This window comes from Myotis myotis, unplaced genomic scaffold (genome assembly GCF_014108235.1).
Source record: "Myotis myotis isolate mMyoMyo1 unplaced genomic scaffold, mMyoMyo1.p scaffold_m19_p_10, whole genome shotgun sequence".
NCBI lineage: Eukaryota > Metazoa > Chordata > Mammalia > Chiroptera > Vespertilionidae > Myotis > Myotis myotis.
Window position 1 is genome coordinate 360,860 of NW_023416314.1, and position 16,160 is coordinate 377,019.

A 16,160-nucleotide genomic window follows, 5' to 3' on the forward strand; every position below is an offset into this window, starting at 1 on the left:
AAGACTAACAGCAGACGCATTTATTACCAACACAAGCACTACACACACTGCCCCGCCCCGGCCCTGAGAGTGACGCGGAGTCCTTGGGTGGCAGGAAGAATCGTTTGGAGGGAAGTGGCTCCTGGGACACAGCCTCGGCTGGGTGGGTGAAAGGAAGGGCCACAGCAGGGACTAGATCCAGGTCATCCTTGGGCCCGAGAAACCCTAAGATGGGAGTGGGTGCCAGCTAAGGATTTTCATCACTGCTCCAGCATGTCTAGGAGTCATGGTTGAGCCTGATACTAGCTCCCTCTACGAGAAGACATACACAACCAGGCTATCCACCTCAGAGTCCCTACTCCTCAGGGTCTCCACAAAAGCATGGTGTGGCAGAAAAGGCAAGTCCTTAGAGTCTGCTGACTGATGCAAGCCAGATCCTGAGTGGACCACAATATTCCTAGCACCCGCCAAAAGGCACCCACTGGCAAGGACTGCCCCAAGGGGCACTGCCACCAGCCTGGCTCAAACCCAGCCTGGCCAGGAATGTTGCTGCTCGACCGCCTTCAGACCACCCGGACTTCTGGTTCCCAGCCACTCCCTGAAGCTTCTCCATGATGCCCCTGGGGGGGACTCAGGGGCTGGCGGGGGACTCTCCCGGGGCTTTGGACAGCACATAGTAGACAATCTCCTGGGCATTGGCCTGATTCACCACATGGATGACAGGACTGGGGGTGTCCTGAGAGGCTGAGAGGCTGTCCTCCCCACCTCGGCCCTCCTCTTCCGCCTCGTGCTGGGGCCCTGACTCCCCGGGTACTGTTTCTAGAATGATGCTCTGTAGGCTGCTCTCGTTCAGGGCCGCTCCCAGGTCCGAGCCTTCCTGTGGTTGCCGCAGCAGTTGCTGTGTCAGTTCCACACTTTCATAGCGAACCAGCTGCAGCCGCATGTAGCCGTCCTCATGCTCCTTGTACCTGGGGAAGCAGAAGTGCACAGGGCAGCAAGCACGGGCGGGCCATAGAAAAGGTGGGCGTGGCAAGTAAGGAACAAACTCAAGGTTTGTTGAGGCAGCCCTGGGATTCTAAGGGATGGAGTTGAAGACAGAGAGATTTTTATTAGGATATAAAAGCAAGAGGGAAGAATCACTACTCAAAATGGAAACTTTTATGTAGAAACCCAGAGGGTGGGGGTGAGGGAGGAAGGGGGAAAAATGAGAAATTATTAGTGGAGGGTGAGGTCAAGGAGCTACGGTTCTGGACCTTTAGGCTCTACTTCTATTTTGGCTGCAGGACTTTGAGCACCGTTTATTGGGTTTGTCACTGTCTTGAATTCAAAAGTCAGAAAAATAATCTTTGCCTCACTCACTGCTATTCTTGGGGTTCCTTGAGCCTAAATAGGAATGGAGGGCATCAAAGCACTATCAAATTAAAAATTTTAATTTGAATATGGGGAAAAATGTGTGAATCTATGGGAAGGTTGAGACATACCGGAAACGGGGGTGCCCTGAGGGCCACTTGAACTGGTGCTTCTTGCGAAGATGTACGGTGAGGTTGTTACCCCTGGTGAAGCATTTGTCACACACGTGGCATTTGTACCTTGGCTCTGAGTAACCCTGATGGGCGGGGAGAGGGAGGTCAGCTCTTCAGCCCCCCTCCCACTCTGCTGACCCTTCCCACCCCAGCCCCACTCACTTCATGCACTTTCCGGTAATGGGACTTGACGGAGCAGAGGGCTCGGGCGCTGAAGTTGCAGTTCTCAAAATCACACCTGTAGGCTGGCTCCTTGCTATGGGTATCCAGGTGCTTCCGGAGGTCGATCAGATTCTTGCAGCTGCCAGGAGAGGTCAGGAGGGTGGGAGGGCGTGAGGATTCTAGAACACCAGGTCTGTGATTTCCGGCCCCTAGTTCCCCTTACCTGTAGTCACAACAGTCGCATTTAAAGGGCCGGTCCTCGCTGTGGCGAAAGCGCATGTGGTTGCGGAGGGAGGATGGCAGGGGACAGGTCATATCGCACAGAGGGCACTTGTAGTGGTTCACTGAGGAACAGAGGAGGCTGTGATCTAAGGGCCAGGGGAACCTTGGGGGTGGGCAGGGAGGCTGGTGTGTCCAATTACTCACCATGGTTACGCATGTGGTCCCGCAACAGCCTCTCAGTGGCAAACCTCTTGGAGCAGTGAGAGCACTGGAAGCGTTGCTCTGGGGCAGGGCAGGAAAAGAAAGGATGGCTGCAGAAGATGGTGGAGGTAGAGGGGAGAACGGGTCCCAGAGAGGGGAGCCTCCCAGGCAAAAGGGAACCACCCCGAGGAGACAAGGGGAGTTTAGGGAACTGGGAGGGACAGTATCATGGAAGGAGCGTGGGACTTGGCATGGAGACCCTGAGTTAGAATCCCGGCTTGGACACTTACTAGCTGTGTGGTCTCAAGTAAGTGATTTTAAGCTCTCTGAGCCTTAGCTTCCTCATCTGCAAAAAGGGGGATAAGAAGCCTACCTCATGGGGCTGCTGTGCAGACTCACTAAGGTGGCTGACAGGCACAGTCAGCTCAGAGGAACAATGTCTAATAACTCCGAGTCCGCAGAGGCTGGGCAGGTGCCTGAGCCCTACAGGTAGATGCAGCCAAGTTGCATATACCCCTGGAAATATGCCCCCAACCCCACAGGCTAAACAGCCTGCACCCACGTCTTCTGACTGCTTACGATCCAGTGAGGTCTGGCGACGGATGTGGTCTAAGAACTTGGTGTTGTTGGCAAACATGCCCCCGCAGGTGGGGCAGGCCGCCACCTTCTCCTGGGTGTGGCTGCGGAGGTGCTCGCGAAGCTTACAGTGGTCCTTAAAGGTACAGGTACAGCCTGGGAAGGAAGGGCCAGTCATGCTCCAGCACAAACCCGCGGCGTAGGCTCTGGACCCCCAAGTCTCTCCAGAAGCAGCCAGCCGTGCCCTGCAGGACCATCCCAGCACCCTTCAGCAATCCCAGGGTTTCTTCAGAGGCCAGAAGCTAAGGAGTGACCCTACCTTTCCAGCCACACAGCACCACGTGGTTGTCCTTGCCCACGGCTTTGTATTCACAGCACAGGCTATGCGCTTCCACGTGCCGGTAGAACCACTCAGGATTGTCGAAGGCGCTCTGTGCCAGGAGCAACTTGGGGTAAGAACTGAGGGTGGGCGGAGGGACTCTTACCCCCATGTGCCCGAAGGGGACCTCTTGGCTCCCTCCCAAATTAACTCTGTGAGGACGGGAATGTTTGAGCTACCCAGACATGAAGGAGATACTAGCAGGAGCCTCAGAAATATAAGGGTCCAAAGAAAGGATCAAGGACTCTTGAGTTCAAACCTGCATCTTTCTCCCACCCCTATTTCTGGTAACTGCCTGCTGACCTCACAGTGCTCCCACAGACACAGGAAGTGGTCAGGGATGTCAGGGATGATGTTGCGGCTGTGGAAGTCCAGGATGCAAGGGCTGAGGTCGGCCTGGCTCTGCAGGGCCTGCAGCCCCCACTGCTTCAGCTTCGTGTGGTAGCAGTGGAAGTAGACGTGGCGGACAAGGTCAGCAGAACTGTCCAGAGAACAAAAGCCACACTCCTGCCATAAGCAGGAGAATTCTTCCTCTGCAGAAAGGGGTTTAGAGAGAACATGATGCTTTCTGACGCTCAGCTCTCCTTCCACCTGTGGCACTTAGCAGCAGGTGAGGAGGCTGCACCCTCACCAAACTGCCAGTCATTCAGCAACATTGACCACCATTGTGTGCCAAGTGCTGGACTGTCACAAGGAAAGAGTCCCAGCCTTACATAGCTTCCAGCCAGAGTGGAAAAGCACGAATCAAATAATCACATATATAATTACAAACTGTGACCAATCGTAAGTTCTCTGCAGGTGGAGACATGGCCCTCCAAAATAAACACAGGGAGACGGGTGTCTTGGAGTGCCCCTGTGCTAAGATCTGACGGGCGAGTGTCTATAAAAGAGTGGAGAAGTGTGATCGAGGCAGAGGGGCGGTGTGTGCAAGTCCCAGCGCCAGAAGTTCAGCGGCGGGGTGAGTGGCATGCAGTTCCCTGGCTGAGTGTCCACTGCTCCCTGTGGAAGATGCTGCTTCCCAACCGGGACAGCCCTGCTCCTTGTGCCAAACTACGAATCCTTCTTCCATGTTCTGCTCAAGATCTGTCTTCTACAGGAAGGCCCGTCAGCCATTCAATCTAAGCACCATATTTTCAATGTTTATACGGGTTTACTTGTTTTGAAAAGTAGATACTTTTGAAAATAATCCCCTAATTTCTCTTTTGTGTAAATATCATTTGGCTTTTGACACTGTTAGTTACATATTTCAGTCATGACTTCAAACAGAATTTGAAGGGAGCGATCTCTGTACTTTCTATATTTCAAACTCTGCTGTGACCTATTAGTGGGTGGCGAAATCAATTTAGGGGATTGCAAACCACATTTTTTTCTTCCTTTCTTGTAATCCTCACCCAAGGACACGCTTGGAGAGAGGAGGAAATGAGGAAGGGAAGGAAGAAGACATTGATGTGAAAGAGAAACACCAATCAGTTGCCTTCCGTCCAGGAATCGAACCCGCAACCATGTGTGTGACCTGACCGGAAATCGAAACAGCAACCTTTCGGAGTGAAGGACAACGCTCAACCAATCAAGTCACACCAGCCAGGCCACATTTTTTTCTTTAAAAAAAAAAATAGAATAAGAGAATACTTCAGAGAGCATTTAATAAAGTTAAACATTTTTCCAAATGTTTTTTAACTTTTTTTTTAAAGGGGAGAATGATTTTTGAATGATGATTTTTATTTCTATTCTTTTTTTCATTTTTTAAAAAATATATTTTTATTGATTTTTTACGGAGAGGGATAGAGAGTTAGAAACATCCATCAGCTGCCTCCTGCACACTCCCTACTGGGTATGTGCCCGCAACCAAGGTACATGCCCTTGATCAGAATCAAACCTGGGACCCTTGAGTCCGCAGGCTGACGCTCTATCCACTGAGCCAAACCGGTTAGGGCTGTTTTTTAACTTTTGTGTATAGGGTTGTGATGTAAAATGTATTCTTAATTGGTAGTCACATTAAAAAAAAGAGAGAGAAACACTTACCAGGGAGTGAAAACAGCAGGATGCCAACAGCTTGTACAATATAAAAGGAAAGTCAGCCCTGGCCGGTGTGGCTCAGTGGATAGAGTGTCAGCCTGCAGACTGAAGGGTCCTGGGTTCGATTCTGGTCAAGGGCACATGCCTGGGTTGTGGGCTTAATCCCCAGTGTGGGGCGTGCAGGGGGCAGCCAATCAATGATTCTCTCTCATCAATGATGTTTCTATCTAGCTCTACCTTCCTCTCTGAAATCAACAACAAAATATATATATATATATATATATATATATATATATATATATATATATATATATATATATAAAAACTAGTGCCCTGGTGCACGGATTCATGCACATTGAAAGGAAATTAATTAGAAGGTGGCTGGCAGGACTGGGTGAGACAGGCTGGACATACCCTACAGCCAACCTCCCGTGGTCCCTCCCTGGATGGTGGCACCTGGGGTGGCCCCGCAGCTCGAAGGGCATCTGTGGAGTGAGTGGGGTCCCTCTGACAGGTGGTGTCCCTCGGCCTGGCCTGTGGGGATTGGGCCTAAACTGGCTCTCCAACATCCCCCGAGGGGTCCCGGATTATGAAAGGGCAGTTCTTGGGTGACACACCCCAGAATCAGGCCCCTCCTCTCTGGCTCCAGGGTACGTCACCCAAGAACCACCGCTGCCAAGTCACCACAGCGTGGCAGCTTCTGTGTTGAGCATCTGCCCCCTGGTGGTCAGTGCGCATCATACCTACAGGCTGGTCAGATGGTCACTTAACCTTTTATATATATACTAGAGGCCCGGTGCACAAAAATTTGTGCACTCAGGGGGGAGGGGGGGGTCCCTAAGCCCGGCCTGTGCCCTCTCGCAGTCTGGGATCCCTCGGAAGATAACGACCTGCTGGCTTAGGCCTGCTCCCGGGTGGCAGAGGGCAGGCCCAATCCCTAGGTGCAGCCCCTGGTCGGGCTCAGAGCAGGGCCGATTGGGGAGTTGGGGCGCCGCCCCCTGTCATGCACAGAGCAGGGCAGATCAGGAGGTTGCGATGCCACCCTCAGTCACGCTCAGGGTAGGGCCGATTGGGGGGTTGGGGCGCCACCCCCTGTCACACTCAAGGCAGGGTCGATGGGGAGGTTGCAGCGCCACCCCCTGTCACGCACAGAGCAGGGCCCATCAAAGGGTTGGGGAGCTCCCCCCTGTCACGCACAGAGCAAGGCCGATCAGGGGGTTGAGGAGCTCCCCCCTGTCACTCACAGAGTAGGGCCGATAGGGGAGTTGGGGCACTGCCCCCCTGTCACACACAGAGCAGGGCAGATCAGGGGGTTGGGGCGCCGCCCTCTATCACCCACAGAGCAGGGCCGATCAGGGGGTTGGGACGCCGCCACTCTCACACTCAGGGCAGGGACGATGGGGAGGTTATGGCTCTACCCCATCACACACAGAGCAGGGCCCATGGGGGCGGGGGGGGTGGGGCGCCGCACCGTCACATACAGAGCCGCAGGGCAATCAGGGGGTTTGGGCGCTGCCCCCTGTCACGCTGATCCCGGTGCCGGGAGGCCTCGCGTCTCTGCTGATCCCAGTGCTGGGAGGCATATTACCCTTTTACTATATAGGATCATACTCTGGTTTCTCTTCAGATCGCATAAATCTTTCGCCTTTTTTATAGGATAGAGGCCTGGTGCACGGGTGGAGGCCGGCTGGTTTGCCCTGAAGGGTGTCCTGGATCAGGGTGGGGGTCCCCACTGGGGTGCCTGGCCAGCCTGGGTGAGGGGATGATGGCTGTTTGCAGTTGGTCACACACCCTTCAGGGTGGGGGTCCCCACTGGGGTGCCTGGCCAGTCTGGGTGAGGGGCTGAGGGCTGTTTTCAGGCTGGCGGGTGACTGAAGCTCCCAACCGCTCCTTTTTTTCTTTTTTCTTTTTTATTCTGGGCCAGCTTTAGCTCTGGCTCCAGCTCTGAGGCCTCTGCTGCTGAAAGCAGTTATCTGGTTTGTTTGGGTTCTATAATCGAAACACTGTTTCAACTCCAGCTCTGAGATCCCGGCTGGCTGAAAGCAGGTTTCTGGAGTTTTGTTTAGCTTCTATACTTGTAACAATGTTTCAAACTGCAAGCTCAGAGGCCGGCAAGGCAGGCGGGGAACATTGTTTCCTCTGTCACTGAAGCAAGCAAGCCTCATGTTCGCTTCAAGCTGCCTGGCTGCTGGCCGCCATCTTGGCTGGCAGTTAATTTGCATATCGCCCTGATTAGCCAATGGGAAGGGTAGCGGATGTATGGCTAATTACCATGTTTCTCTTTTATTAGATAGGATATATATAGAAGATAGGTAAATAAATAAATAACAGGAAAACCAGGCTTGAAGATCAGCTGCTGTCATGAACAACACAGTAACTATGCAGATCAGGAAGTTCATGACTAACAGAATACTTTAACGAAACAAAGGGTCGCTGACATCCTTTTCCCTGGGAAGTCAACAGTTCCTAAGACAGAAATTCAGGAAAAACTAGCCAAAATGTACAAGACCACACCAGATGTCATCTCTACGTTTAGATTCAGAATCCATTTTGGTGGTGGTACCACAACTAACTAGCTTTGTCATGTTTTATTTAACTTAAAAAAATATTTTTATTGATTTCAGAGAGGAAGGGAGAGGGAGAGATAGAAACATCAATGATGAAAGAATCATCTATTGGCTGCCTTCCTCACACCCCACACTGGGGATTGAGCCCACAACCTGGGCATGTCACTGACAGGGAACCGAACCGTGACCTCCGGGTTCATAGGTCGACGCTCAACCACTGACACATCAGCTGGGCATGTCATGATTTGTTCCTGGGATTGCTCAAAGAAAAATGAACCCAAACAGACTAGCAAGTCATGACCTATATGAAAAGAAGACCTTAAGAAAAGAATTGGGAAATGAATGCAAGGACAGAATGAAGAAAGCCAGGGAACTACAAAGGCCAGTGTTGGTGCTGCAAACAGTGGGCTGGAGTCAGGACAATAGGAGTAAAGGTTCTTCAGTGGCTTTTTCTGTGGTGACTGCAGATTTTCCATGAGAGGATTAATGAATTAAGAACTTTTATGTGTCTGGTTGTTTAGAAATACATATAAAAATATCAGTTATCACATGTAGAGAAAGGTCAAAAAGAATGTTCACAAAAGTACTGTCAATAATTGCCTTTTGATGGGAAGATAGCAGATTCATGTTGAAAATCCTTGTCGAATGAGTTTTCTATGCATCTACAATCTACACTAATAAAAGAGAAAAATGGTAATTGGCGTACGGCGCTACCGTTTTCATTGGCTAATCAGGGCTATATGCAAATTAACTGCCAACAAGATGGCGGTTAATTTGCATATGTAGGCACAATGCAGGGAGGCGAAAGGGAAAGCAGGAAGAAGCCCCCTGCCACTGACAGTGATTGGAAACCCAGGGGGGAGCTAAGAGCTGGGGGGCAGGGCAAAGGCGGCCCTGGGGCCGCCTTTGCCCTGTCCCCCAGCCATGATCGGTGAATCAGGCGCCTTTGCCGCCCTGGCCAGTGATAGCAGGAAGTAGGGGTGGAGCCAGCGATGGGAGCTGGGCACAGTCGAAGCTGGCAGTCCCAGGAGCTAGGGGTCCCTTGCCTGGGCCTAAAGCGGAGCCCACGATCGCGGGGCCGCTGCAGCTGCGGGTCCCCGCTGCCCGGGCCGGACGCCCAAGCCAGAGGCGTTAGGCCTGGGCAGGGGCGGAGCCTGCAACCGCGGGGAGCTGGGGGGGGCGGAGCTGGGGATTGGGGGGATATGATGGTCCCCTTGCCCAGGCGTCAGGCTTGGGCGGGGGGTGGAGCAAGCGATCAGAGGGAGATGGGGGTCCCCTGCCCAGGCATGATTCCTGGGCCAGAGGCCTCAGGCCTGGGCGGGGGTCAGAGCCAGTGATCGGGGGGAGATGGGGGTCCCCTTCCAAGCCTGACACCTCTGGCGGAGGCGTCAGGCCTTGGCAAGGGGCCGATCAGGCGATCGGAGGGTGATGGGGGTCTACGCCTCTGGCCGAGGCATCAGGCCTGGGCTGGGGGCAGAACCAGTGATGGGGGGAAATGAGGGTCCCCTGCCCAGGCCTGACACCTCTGTCAGAGGCATCAGGCCTGGCAAGGGGCCAATCCTGCAATTGGAGGGTGATGGGAGTCAACGCCTGAGGGCTCCCAGTATGTGAGAGGGGGCAGGCTGGGCTGAGGGACACTCCCCCCACCCCCCCACACACACCCAGTGCACGAATTTCGTGTACCAGCCCCCTAGTGTTTTTATAAACAACAAAAGCACAGTTAGGAAATTAAACCACCACTTTCCTGGGCTGCCTTCTCCGTCTGCGGGAAGGAAAGTCAGATGCCCCACCTTCCCTCCAGCTCTTTCCCTTCCCGTGTTCTGCTTACCCAGCAAGTCCTCCTCCTCTTCCTCCTCCTCCTCCCCCGAGCTGTGCAGGTGCTTCTGCAGGTGCTGAGTGACATGCTCGCAGAACTCCTCCATGGCTGAGCACACAAAGGAGCAGGACCCCCACTCACACTGTAGCCCCAGGTTCTCCTTTCGGGGAACTTTCCCAGGGGGCGGCATGGCCTTCACCCTGGAGGAGGAGGAAAAGGTCCACAGCTGCAGGGTTACACCCGTGTGGCTAGGGGTGAGCCTGGTAGGCAGCCTTCCCAGAACCTGCAGCAGAGTCTTTCCAGCTGCCTGGGAGAAAGCCTGTGCCTTTCCAACAAGGATGGAAGAGCTCCTCAAAATCCCGAAGCTTTCTGTGTTCTCGGGAAAGGAGAGCACAAACTAACCTAGTTTATTAGCACGTGCCAGGCACGGAGCTAAGAACTTTAACATGTTCTCATATAGCTTCAGAGCAACCCACCTGGGAATGACTCCTGTGGGAAGCAGAACAAAGCTCAGGTTCAGAGATGGCCTTGGAGAAGAACCAGTGCAAATCCAGACTCCGGGGACCAGCATCTATTAGCTGTGTGACTTCAGCCAAGTAACAACCCTCCTACTCCTGAACATCAGCAGCTTCAAAATGGGGTACCAAAACCTTGTTTTTAATTTCGCACTTACTATATGCCAAACACCATACTAAGCGCTTCATTTCCATTATGTCGGTTAATTTAATTTCATCACACTATGAGGTAAGCACAATTTTTTAAAAATATTTTTTTATTGATTTCAAAGAGGGAGAGGGAGAGAGAAACATCAATGACCAGAATCGTTGATTAGCTGTCTCCTGCACTGGGGATCGAGCCCGCAACCTGGACATGTGCCCTCCTGGTTCATAGGTCAATGCTGAATCAAGGAGCCATGCCGCCAGGCTAACTTTATTTACAGATAAAGACCTGAGGCTCAGAGAGATTAACTGGTTTGCTCAAGGCCACACACTGGGTCTGACAAGGTCAGGTTGGGCTAACTCCAAAGTCCATGCTCCTTCTATTCTAACCCAGGGGTGGGCAAACTTTTTGACTCGAGGGCCACAATGGGTTCTTAAACTGGACCGGAGGGCCGGAACAAAAGCATGGATGGAGTGTTTGTGTGAATTAATAAATTCAAAGTAAACATCATTACAGAAAAGGGTACGGTCTTTTTTTTTTTTTTTTTTAGTTTTATTCATTTCAAACGGGCCGGATACGGCCCGCGGGCCGTAGTTTGCCCACGGCTGTTCTAACCTCACAGCCTGCAAATGAACCCAAAGCTCCTTATTTCTTACTGCATCACATCACAACGCCCCTGCCAGACTCTCAAAATGCCATACAATCTGCCTTTCCCTAACCTACCCGGTGGTTTCCTCAGACTCTCCCCTAACATCCTCTAAACAAAAATGTAAAGAGGAAAAAAAAAAAGAGAGAGAAGCCCATTCTTCCTTTTCCTTGGGGAGGGGATAACTCCCTCTTGCTCATGAGCTTTTTAATAAACCTCTTGCCTGAGTACTAAACATAAATAAATATATAAAATGCAGATTTGATTTGAACAAAAGAAGCCAAATCTGTCTAGTTGATATCATACTTAATGTGTATTCAGCATGCTTAAGTATGTATTAAATATTTGTTGAAGAAAGCTAAATAGCCGAAACCGGTTTGGCTCAGTGGATAGAGCGTCGGCCTGCGGACTGAAAGGTCCCAGGTTCGATTCCGGTCAAGGGCATGTACCTGGGTTGCGGGCACATCCCTAGTAGGAGATGTGCAGGAGGCAGCTGATCGATGTTTCTCTCTCATCGATGTTTCTAACTCTCTATCTCTCTCCCTTCCTCTCTGTAAAAAATCAATAAAATATATTTAAAAAAAAAAAAAAAAAAAGCTAAATAAAAAACGAAAGGTTCTTGCCTGGCTGGTGTGGCTCAGTGGTTGAGCCTCAACCTATGAATCAGGAGGTCGAGGTTGATTCCTGGTCAGAGCACATCCCCGGGTTGAGGCTCTATTCCCAGTATGAGGTGTGAGGCGTGCAGGAGGCAGCCGATCATCATTGATGTTTCTCTCTCCCTCCCTCTCCCATCCTCTCTCAAATCAATAAAAATATATTAAAACAAACAAACAATAACTTTTAATAAAGCATACAAATGCAGAGTTCTCCTGCTCCCCACCTAGGGGTTTGGATTCAGGAAGCTGGGGTTAAGCCTAGAAATCTGCCCCTTTAACTCAGCACTCCATTCTCAGGTGGGCAGTTCCAGAACAGAGTTTGAAGAGCAATAGAATTTTCCCCATTAAAAGAAAACAGAACAGCAGAGGATGACACTGTAAGCAAAAGTTCTGGGGGATGAGAGGATGCTAGAGGCCTTGACTCTGTCCCAAGTGTCACCTCACCTGGAGAATTCTCAATGATTCTCAATGCCCCTACCATGTGGACCCTGGGAGTAGGCATTGCTCCCTCTGGCCTCCCTGAGACCGGCAAGACCTACGAAAAAGGCCTCTACTGCATACTGAGAGGCGGTGGGAAGAGAGAGAATACAAAATACATAAAATCCTGCATGCCCACCAGTACAGGAACCTACTATACCTAACTGCTTACCAGAGAAACCCCTTTTCAATCTACAGCCCTTGCCCCTCCCCCGAGAAGAATCTAGTCACCTTCCACACTCTGGGGTAAACATGGGTTTGCTGGGCTGACACCAGAAAATCTCAACCCTATTTTTATGCTGCTCATGGTCAACATGATTGTTTGTGTTCTATTCTCATTTACCCAACTGGGCAATATTAGCTGCTTCTGAGAAGCCATTTCACACCCACCTGTGTCCCTAACACTGTGGCCAGCACAGTACTGAGCACAAATGTTCTAAGCACACTGCTGCTGGGACTGGGGTAAAGCCAGGAAGCAGGCTACCAGGTATCTAGAGTGACCTGAAACCTTGCAAGTTCCCCGAATCCCTCTTTCACTGCCCCCCTCCTTTCTTTCTCTCCTGTGCCCTGCTTATTTCTACCCCGGGGAGTCATGGGACAGAGTGACTATCTGACCGCCACATTTTCCCAAGGCAGGGAATGCAAGGAGGCAACAACGTGTGTAGTGGAGCACTGGACCAGCTGTAAGACCTGGGTTCAAGTTTTTGTTTCAATGACTTTGCTATGCCTAGAATGTAAGTGTCAAGCACTATTCAAAGCGTCTTATTTATATAAAAATGCATTAATAGCCCGGCATGCGTGGCTCAGTGGTTGAAAACTGACCTATCAATCAGGAGTTCAAGGTTGATTCCTGGTCAGGGTACATGCCGGGGTTTCAGGCTCCATCCCCAGTGTGGGGCGTACAGGAGGCAGCTGATCGATGATTCTCTCATCACTGATGTTTCTCTCTCCCCCTCTCCTTTCCTCTCTGAAATAAAAAATATTAATAAGTAAATAAAAGTGAATACAGGAACCCTACTGAGGTAGGTACCATTATTATCCTACTTCACTGATGAAGAAATGGGCCGATTAGGTTAAGTAAGTTACCTAATGCCACAAAGTTAGAGATTGATGGAAAAGGAATTCAAAGCCAATGAGTTTAGCTCCATTTTCCTCCTATATCTGTCTTACTTCTCCTTTTGATTCCCTCCTTCCCGCAGACATCACATCTATATACACAACCCCCACAACAGCTCACTAAATAGTTCCTTTGTCAGTTTCCTCCACTATGTTGGAAGCTCTTAGAGAGCCTGGCCCTCGCCCTGTTCAGTTCTATCTGCAGGGCCAGCACATACCTCCTAGGGGGTCTCTTAATGTTTAAGCAAACTTAATTTATTACCTTTTTTTAAATTCACTGACTTTAGAGAGAGGGAGGGAGAGATAGAGAAACATCGGATTGTTGTTCCACCTTCGCATTCATTGGTTGATTCTTGTATACACCCTGAGGATGGAGCCCACAACCTTGGCAGGACGCTCTAACCAACGAAGCTATTATTTTATTATTGGACAAATCACTTAGCTTCTCTAAACCTGTTTCCTTAAATGTAAAAAGGAATACTAATATCTCAGTAATGGGGAATGGAGACAACAGATCTAGTCAGAAAGCTCCAACTAGCTACACGACCTTAGGCAAAGTAACATGGGAATAATTATGCCTGCCTCACTGAACTTATTTATGAACCAACTTACACAATATTAAAGTGCTCAGCAAAACACACCACTCGAACTCAACAAATGTTAGCTACTCGTGACGTCTCCTTGCTCCTGGTGGTGCGCTGATGTTAAGCTTGATCTAATTCTACAAAAAGGTCAACCAACGGAAAACCCGAGGGTCCTTCACACTTTTCACAGGAATCATGGGAAGACGCCATCAGCAAGTGCTGGCGGGTGGGTACAACGCAAGGCACCGACGGAACCCCGAATGGCACTCGGGCAAAGAAGGGACCGGGTTCCGCGCCTCCTCGAGACTCACGGTTCGGCAGGAGAGGGAAGGCTCGGACGCGTGACGACAGCGACCAAAACAAAGCGCCCGCGGAGGGAAGGCAGAACTCGCAGCGCGCAGGCGGACACGGAGTCCCGCCCCCGCGGTGGGCGCCGGCTCCGCAAGGACATAGGGTTCGGAGAGAAGAAAGGAGACGCTCCCGGCGGGCAGCGCCTCTCCGGCGCGGCCCCGCAGTGCCCCGGGCCCTGCCCCCGAAGGCGGGCGAGACCGGGTCGCAGCGCCGCGGGGACCCAGCTGAGACAGCAGGGAGGTTTGGGGCGCGCAGGCAGCAGGCCGACGCCGTGGCCGAGCGGCGAGAGGAAGCCTCGCCGGGGCGACCCGGGAAGAGCCCGGTGTCGAAGCCCGCGGTCCCCCGCACTGCCCACCCGGCGCGGGGTCCTACCTACCGCCCCTCGGCTCCGGCGTCTCTCCAGCTCCCCTTTCCACCGCGACCATTTCCGGGAGGGCACTTGAGCGACGTCAGCGACAGCCAATCGCCGCTCTCGTATCTCTCTAACAGCCAATGGGCGCTGCGACTGATGGTGCGGACGCGCGCCAAAACCCGGAAGGGGCGGGCGCGCGGAGCGACGGACTGTAGGGAAAAGGAGGGTGGCGGGCGCCGCAGGGAGCCTAGCGCTGCGCCGCGCAGCCAGGGAGCCCGAGGCTGCGTCCCCCGACTGCGCGGGCGGCGCGCGGGCCCCACTGCACTTGCGTAGGCCTCGGGGCGGTGCCCGGCCGGGTCTCACCTCCCGGACTGGCTCCTGCGTTCAGCTGGCTGCCTGGGCGGCGAGGCGGAGGTGTCAGAAGCTGGGTGCCCGGTGCTACCGACTTGGCTCGGCTCGAACTGGATCCTACCGCTATCTTTCACCCTCTTAATCCTTCTTTAAAAAAATTGATTTCAGAGAGGAAAGGAGAAGGAGAGAGAAAAACATCAATGACGAGAGAGTCATTGTTCGGCTGCCTCCTGCACGCCCCACACGGGATGGAGCCCGCCGCTGGGCATATACCCTGACCTGGTTCTTAGGTTGACGCTGGACTCATCTTACTTTTTATCCAATCCCAGAGGTTTCCCCGCTTTACTTTCTCCTGCCTCCCTAATCAATCAACAATGGATTTCATGTAACCCGCGTATGTCACCGCTGATGGTGGTTTATAAAAATGGGTGAACAACCATTTTCCGGAGCACTGTCTCCATGTGTTGAGATTCTGCTTCTGGCAACTGTCCACAGTTTGGTTCAAATAAACTCACAAAAATTCTCTGCAGGTTTGAATGTTTCTTACGTTAACAGCTGCTACAAATGATCCTGGATGGAACATTCAAAGTGATCTTCACAGAGAGCAAAAGTGATCAAACAACCACTTTGCTTTGAACACTCAAGTCAAAGGCATTCTGTTGGCCTCAGGGCAAGACCCCAAAACCATACTGAGGCTTCCTAGACCAGTGGTTCTCAACCTTCCTAATGCCGCGACCCTTTAATATATATAGTTCCTCATGTTGTGGTGACCCCCCAACCAAAAATTTATTTTCCTTGCTACTTCATAACTGTAATTTTGCTACTGTTATGAATCGTCATGTAAATATCTAATATGCAGGATGTATTTTCATCGTTACAGATTGAACATAATTAAAGCATAGTGATTAATCACAAAAACAATATGTAATTATGTGTGTGTTTTCCGATGGTCTTAGGCCACCCCTGTGAAAGGGTCGTTCGACCCCCAAAGGGGTCGCAACCCACAGGTTGGCGACCCACAGGTTGAGAACCGCTGTCCTAGACCGGTCAGCATGTGGGTCCTGCAAACTCTTCAGCTGTGTCTTGAATCCTTCCTTCTCCACCTCACTTCCTGCTCCAGCCCCAATTTTGTTTGTTTTTTATTTTTATTTTTTTATTTGAGAGGAACAGGGGTGCGGGGAGAGGTTTGTTGTTCCACTTATTTTTGCATTCATTGGTTGACTCTTGTATGTACCCAAAAACCTAACCTGCTTAGCTACCCAGCCAGGAACCTCAAAGTTCTTTCAGTTTCTCCACCACGACTAGTTGCTGGCCACCTCTTACCTCTCCTGCCTTGTGGTTGCTGTTCCCTCTGCCTGGGACAATCTTCCACTTCTCCCCCTCCCAGGTGTACCTGTGTGATTGCTACCCATTCTTCTGGTCTCAGTGAAGATGCTTGTTTTTCCAAGAAGTTCTTGACATCACCGCCCCGTATTTCCCTCTGATAGCGCTATCATCTCCTGCATTTGCCTGTGCCCTTGTCCGCA

The 16,160-nt window shown here is 51.6% G+C and overlaps 1 protein-coding gene across 8 annotated transcripts; it reads right to left on the minus strand.

Moving 5' to 3' along the window:
* On the minus strand, positions 1-14,455 carry LOC118664191 (histone H4 transcription factor). Of its 8 annotated transcripts, none has more exons than XM_036324036.1 (10): positions 14,308-14,455; positions 9,454-9,641; positions 3,346-3,575; positions 2,983-3,094; positions 2,667-2,819; positions 2,091-2,168; positions 1,888-2,008; positions 1,665-1,803; positions 1,461-1,585; positions 1-947 (listed from the first exon to the last, which is right to left on the minus strand). In XM_036324036.1, the coding sequence occupies exons 2-10, from the start codon at positions 9,629-9,631 to the stop codon at positions 611-613; spliced, it is 1,473 nt and encodes a 490-aa protein (XP_036179929.1). In that variant the 5' UTR covers positions 9,632-9,641; positions 14,308-14,455; the 3' UTR covers positions 1-610. The 8 variants fall into 8 exon arrangements, with proteins under 8 accessions (XP_036179929.1, XP_036179927.1, XP_036179925.1 ...); XM_036324034.1 differs by having other exon boundaries at positions 14,304-14,381; XM_036324032.1 differs by lacking the exon at positions 14,308-14,455 and adding an exon at positions 13,892-14,297.
* Between the last annotated feature and the right edge of the window lie 1,705 nt (positions 14,456-16,160).

Coding starts and splice junctions, on each gene's coding strand:
- LOC118664191 (XM_036324032.1), bottom strand. CDS start 14,031: ATGTCCTTGCGGAGCCGGCGCCCACCGCGGGGGCGGGACTCCGTGTCC. Junction 3,095..3,345: donor GTCTGTGGGAGCACTGTGAG/GTCAGCAGGCAG, acceptor CTCCTGGCACAG/AGCGCCTTCGACAATCCTGA. Junction 948..1,460: donor TCAGGGCACCCCCGTTTCCG/GTATGTCTCAAC, acceptor CTGCTTCCCCAG/GTACAAGGAGCATGAGGACG.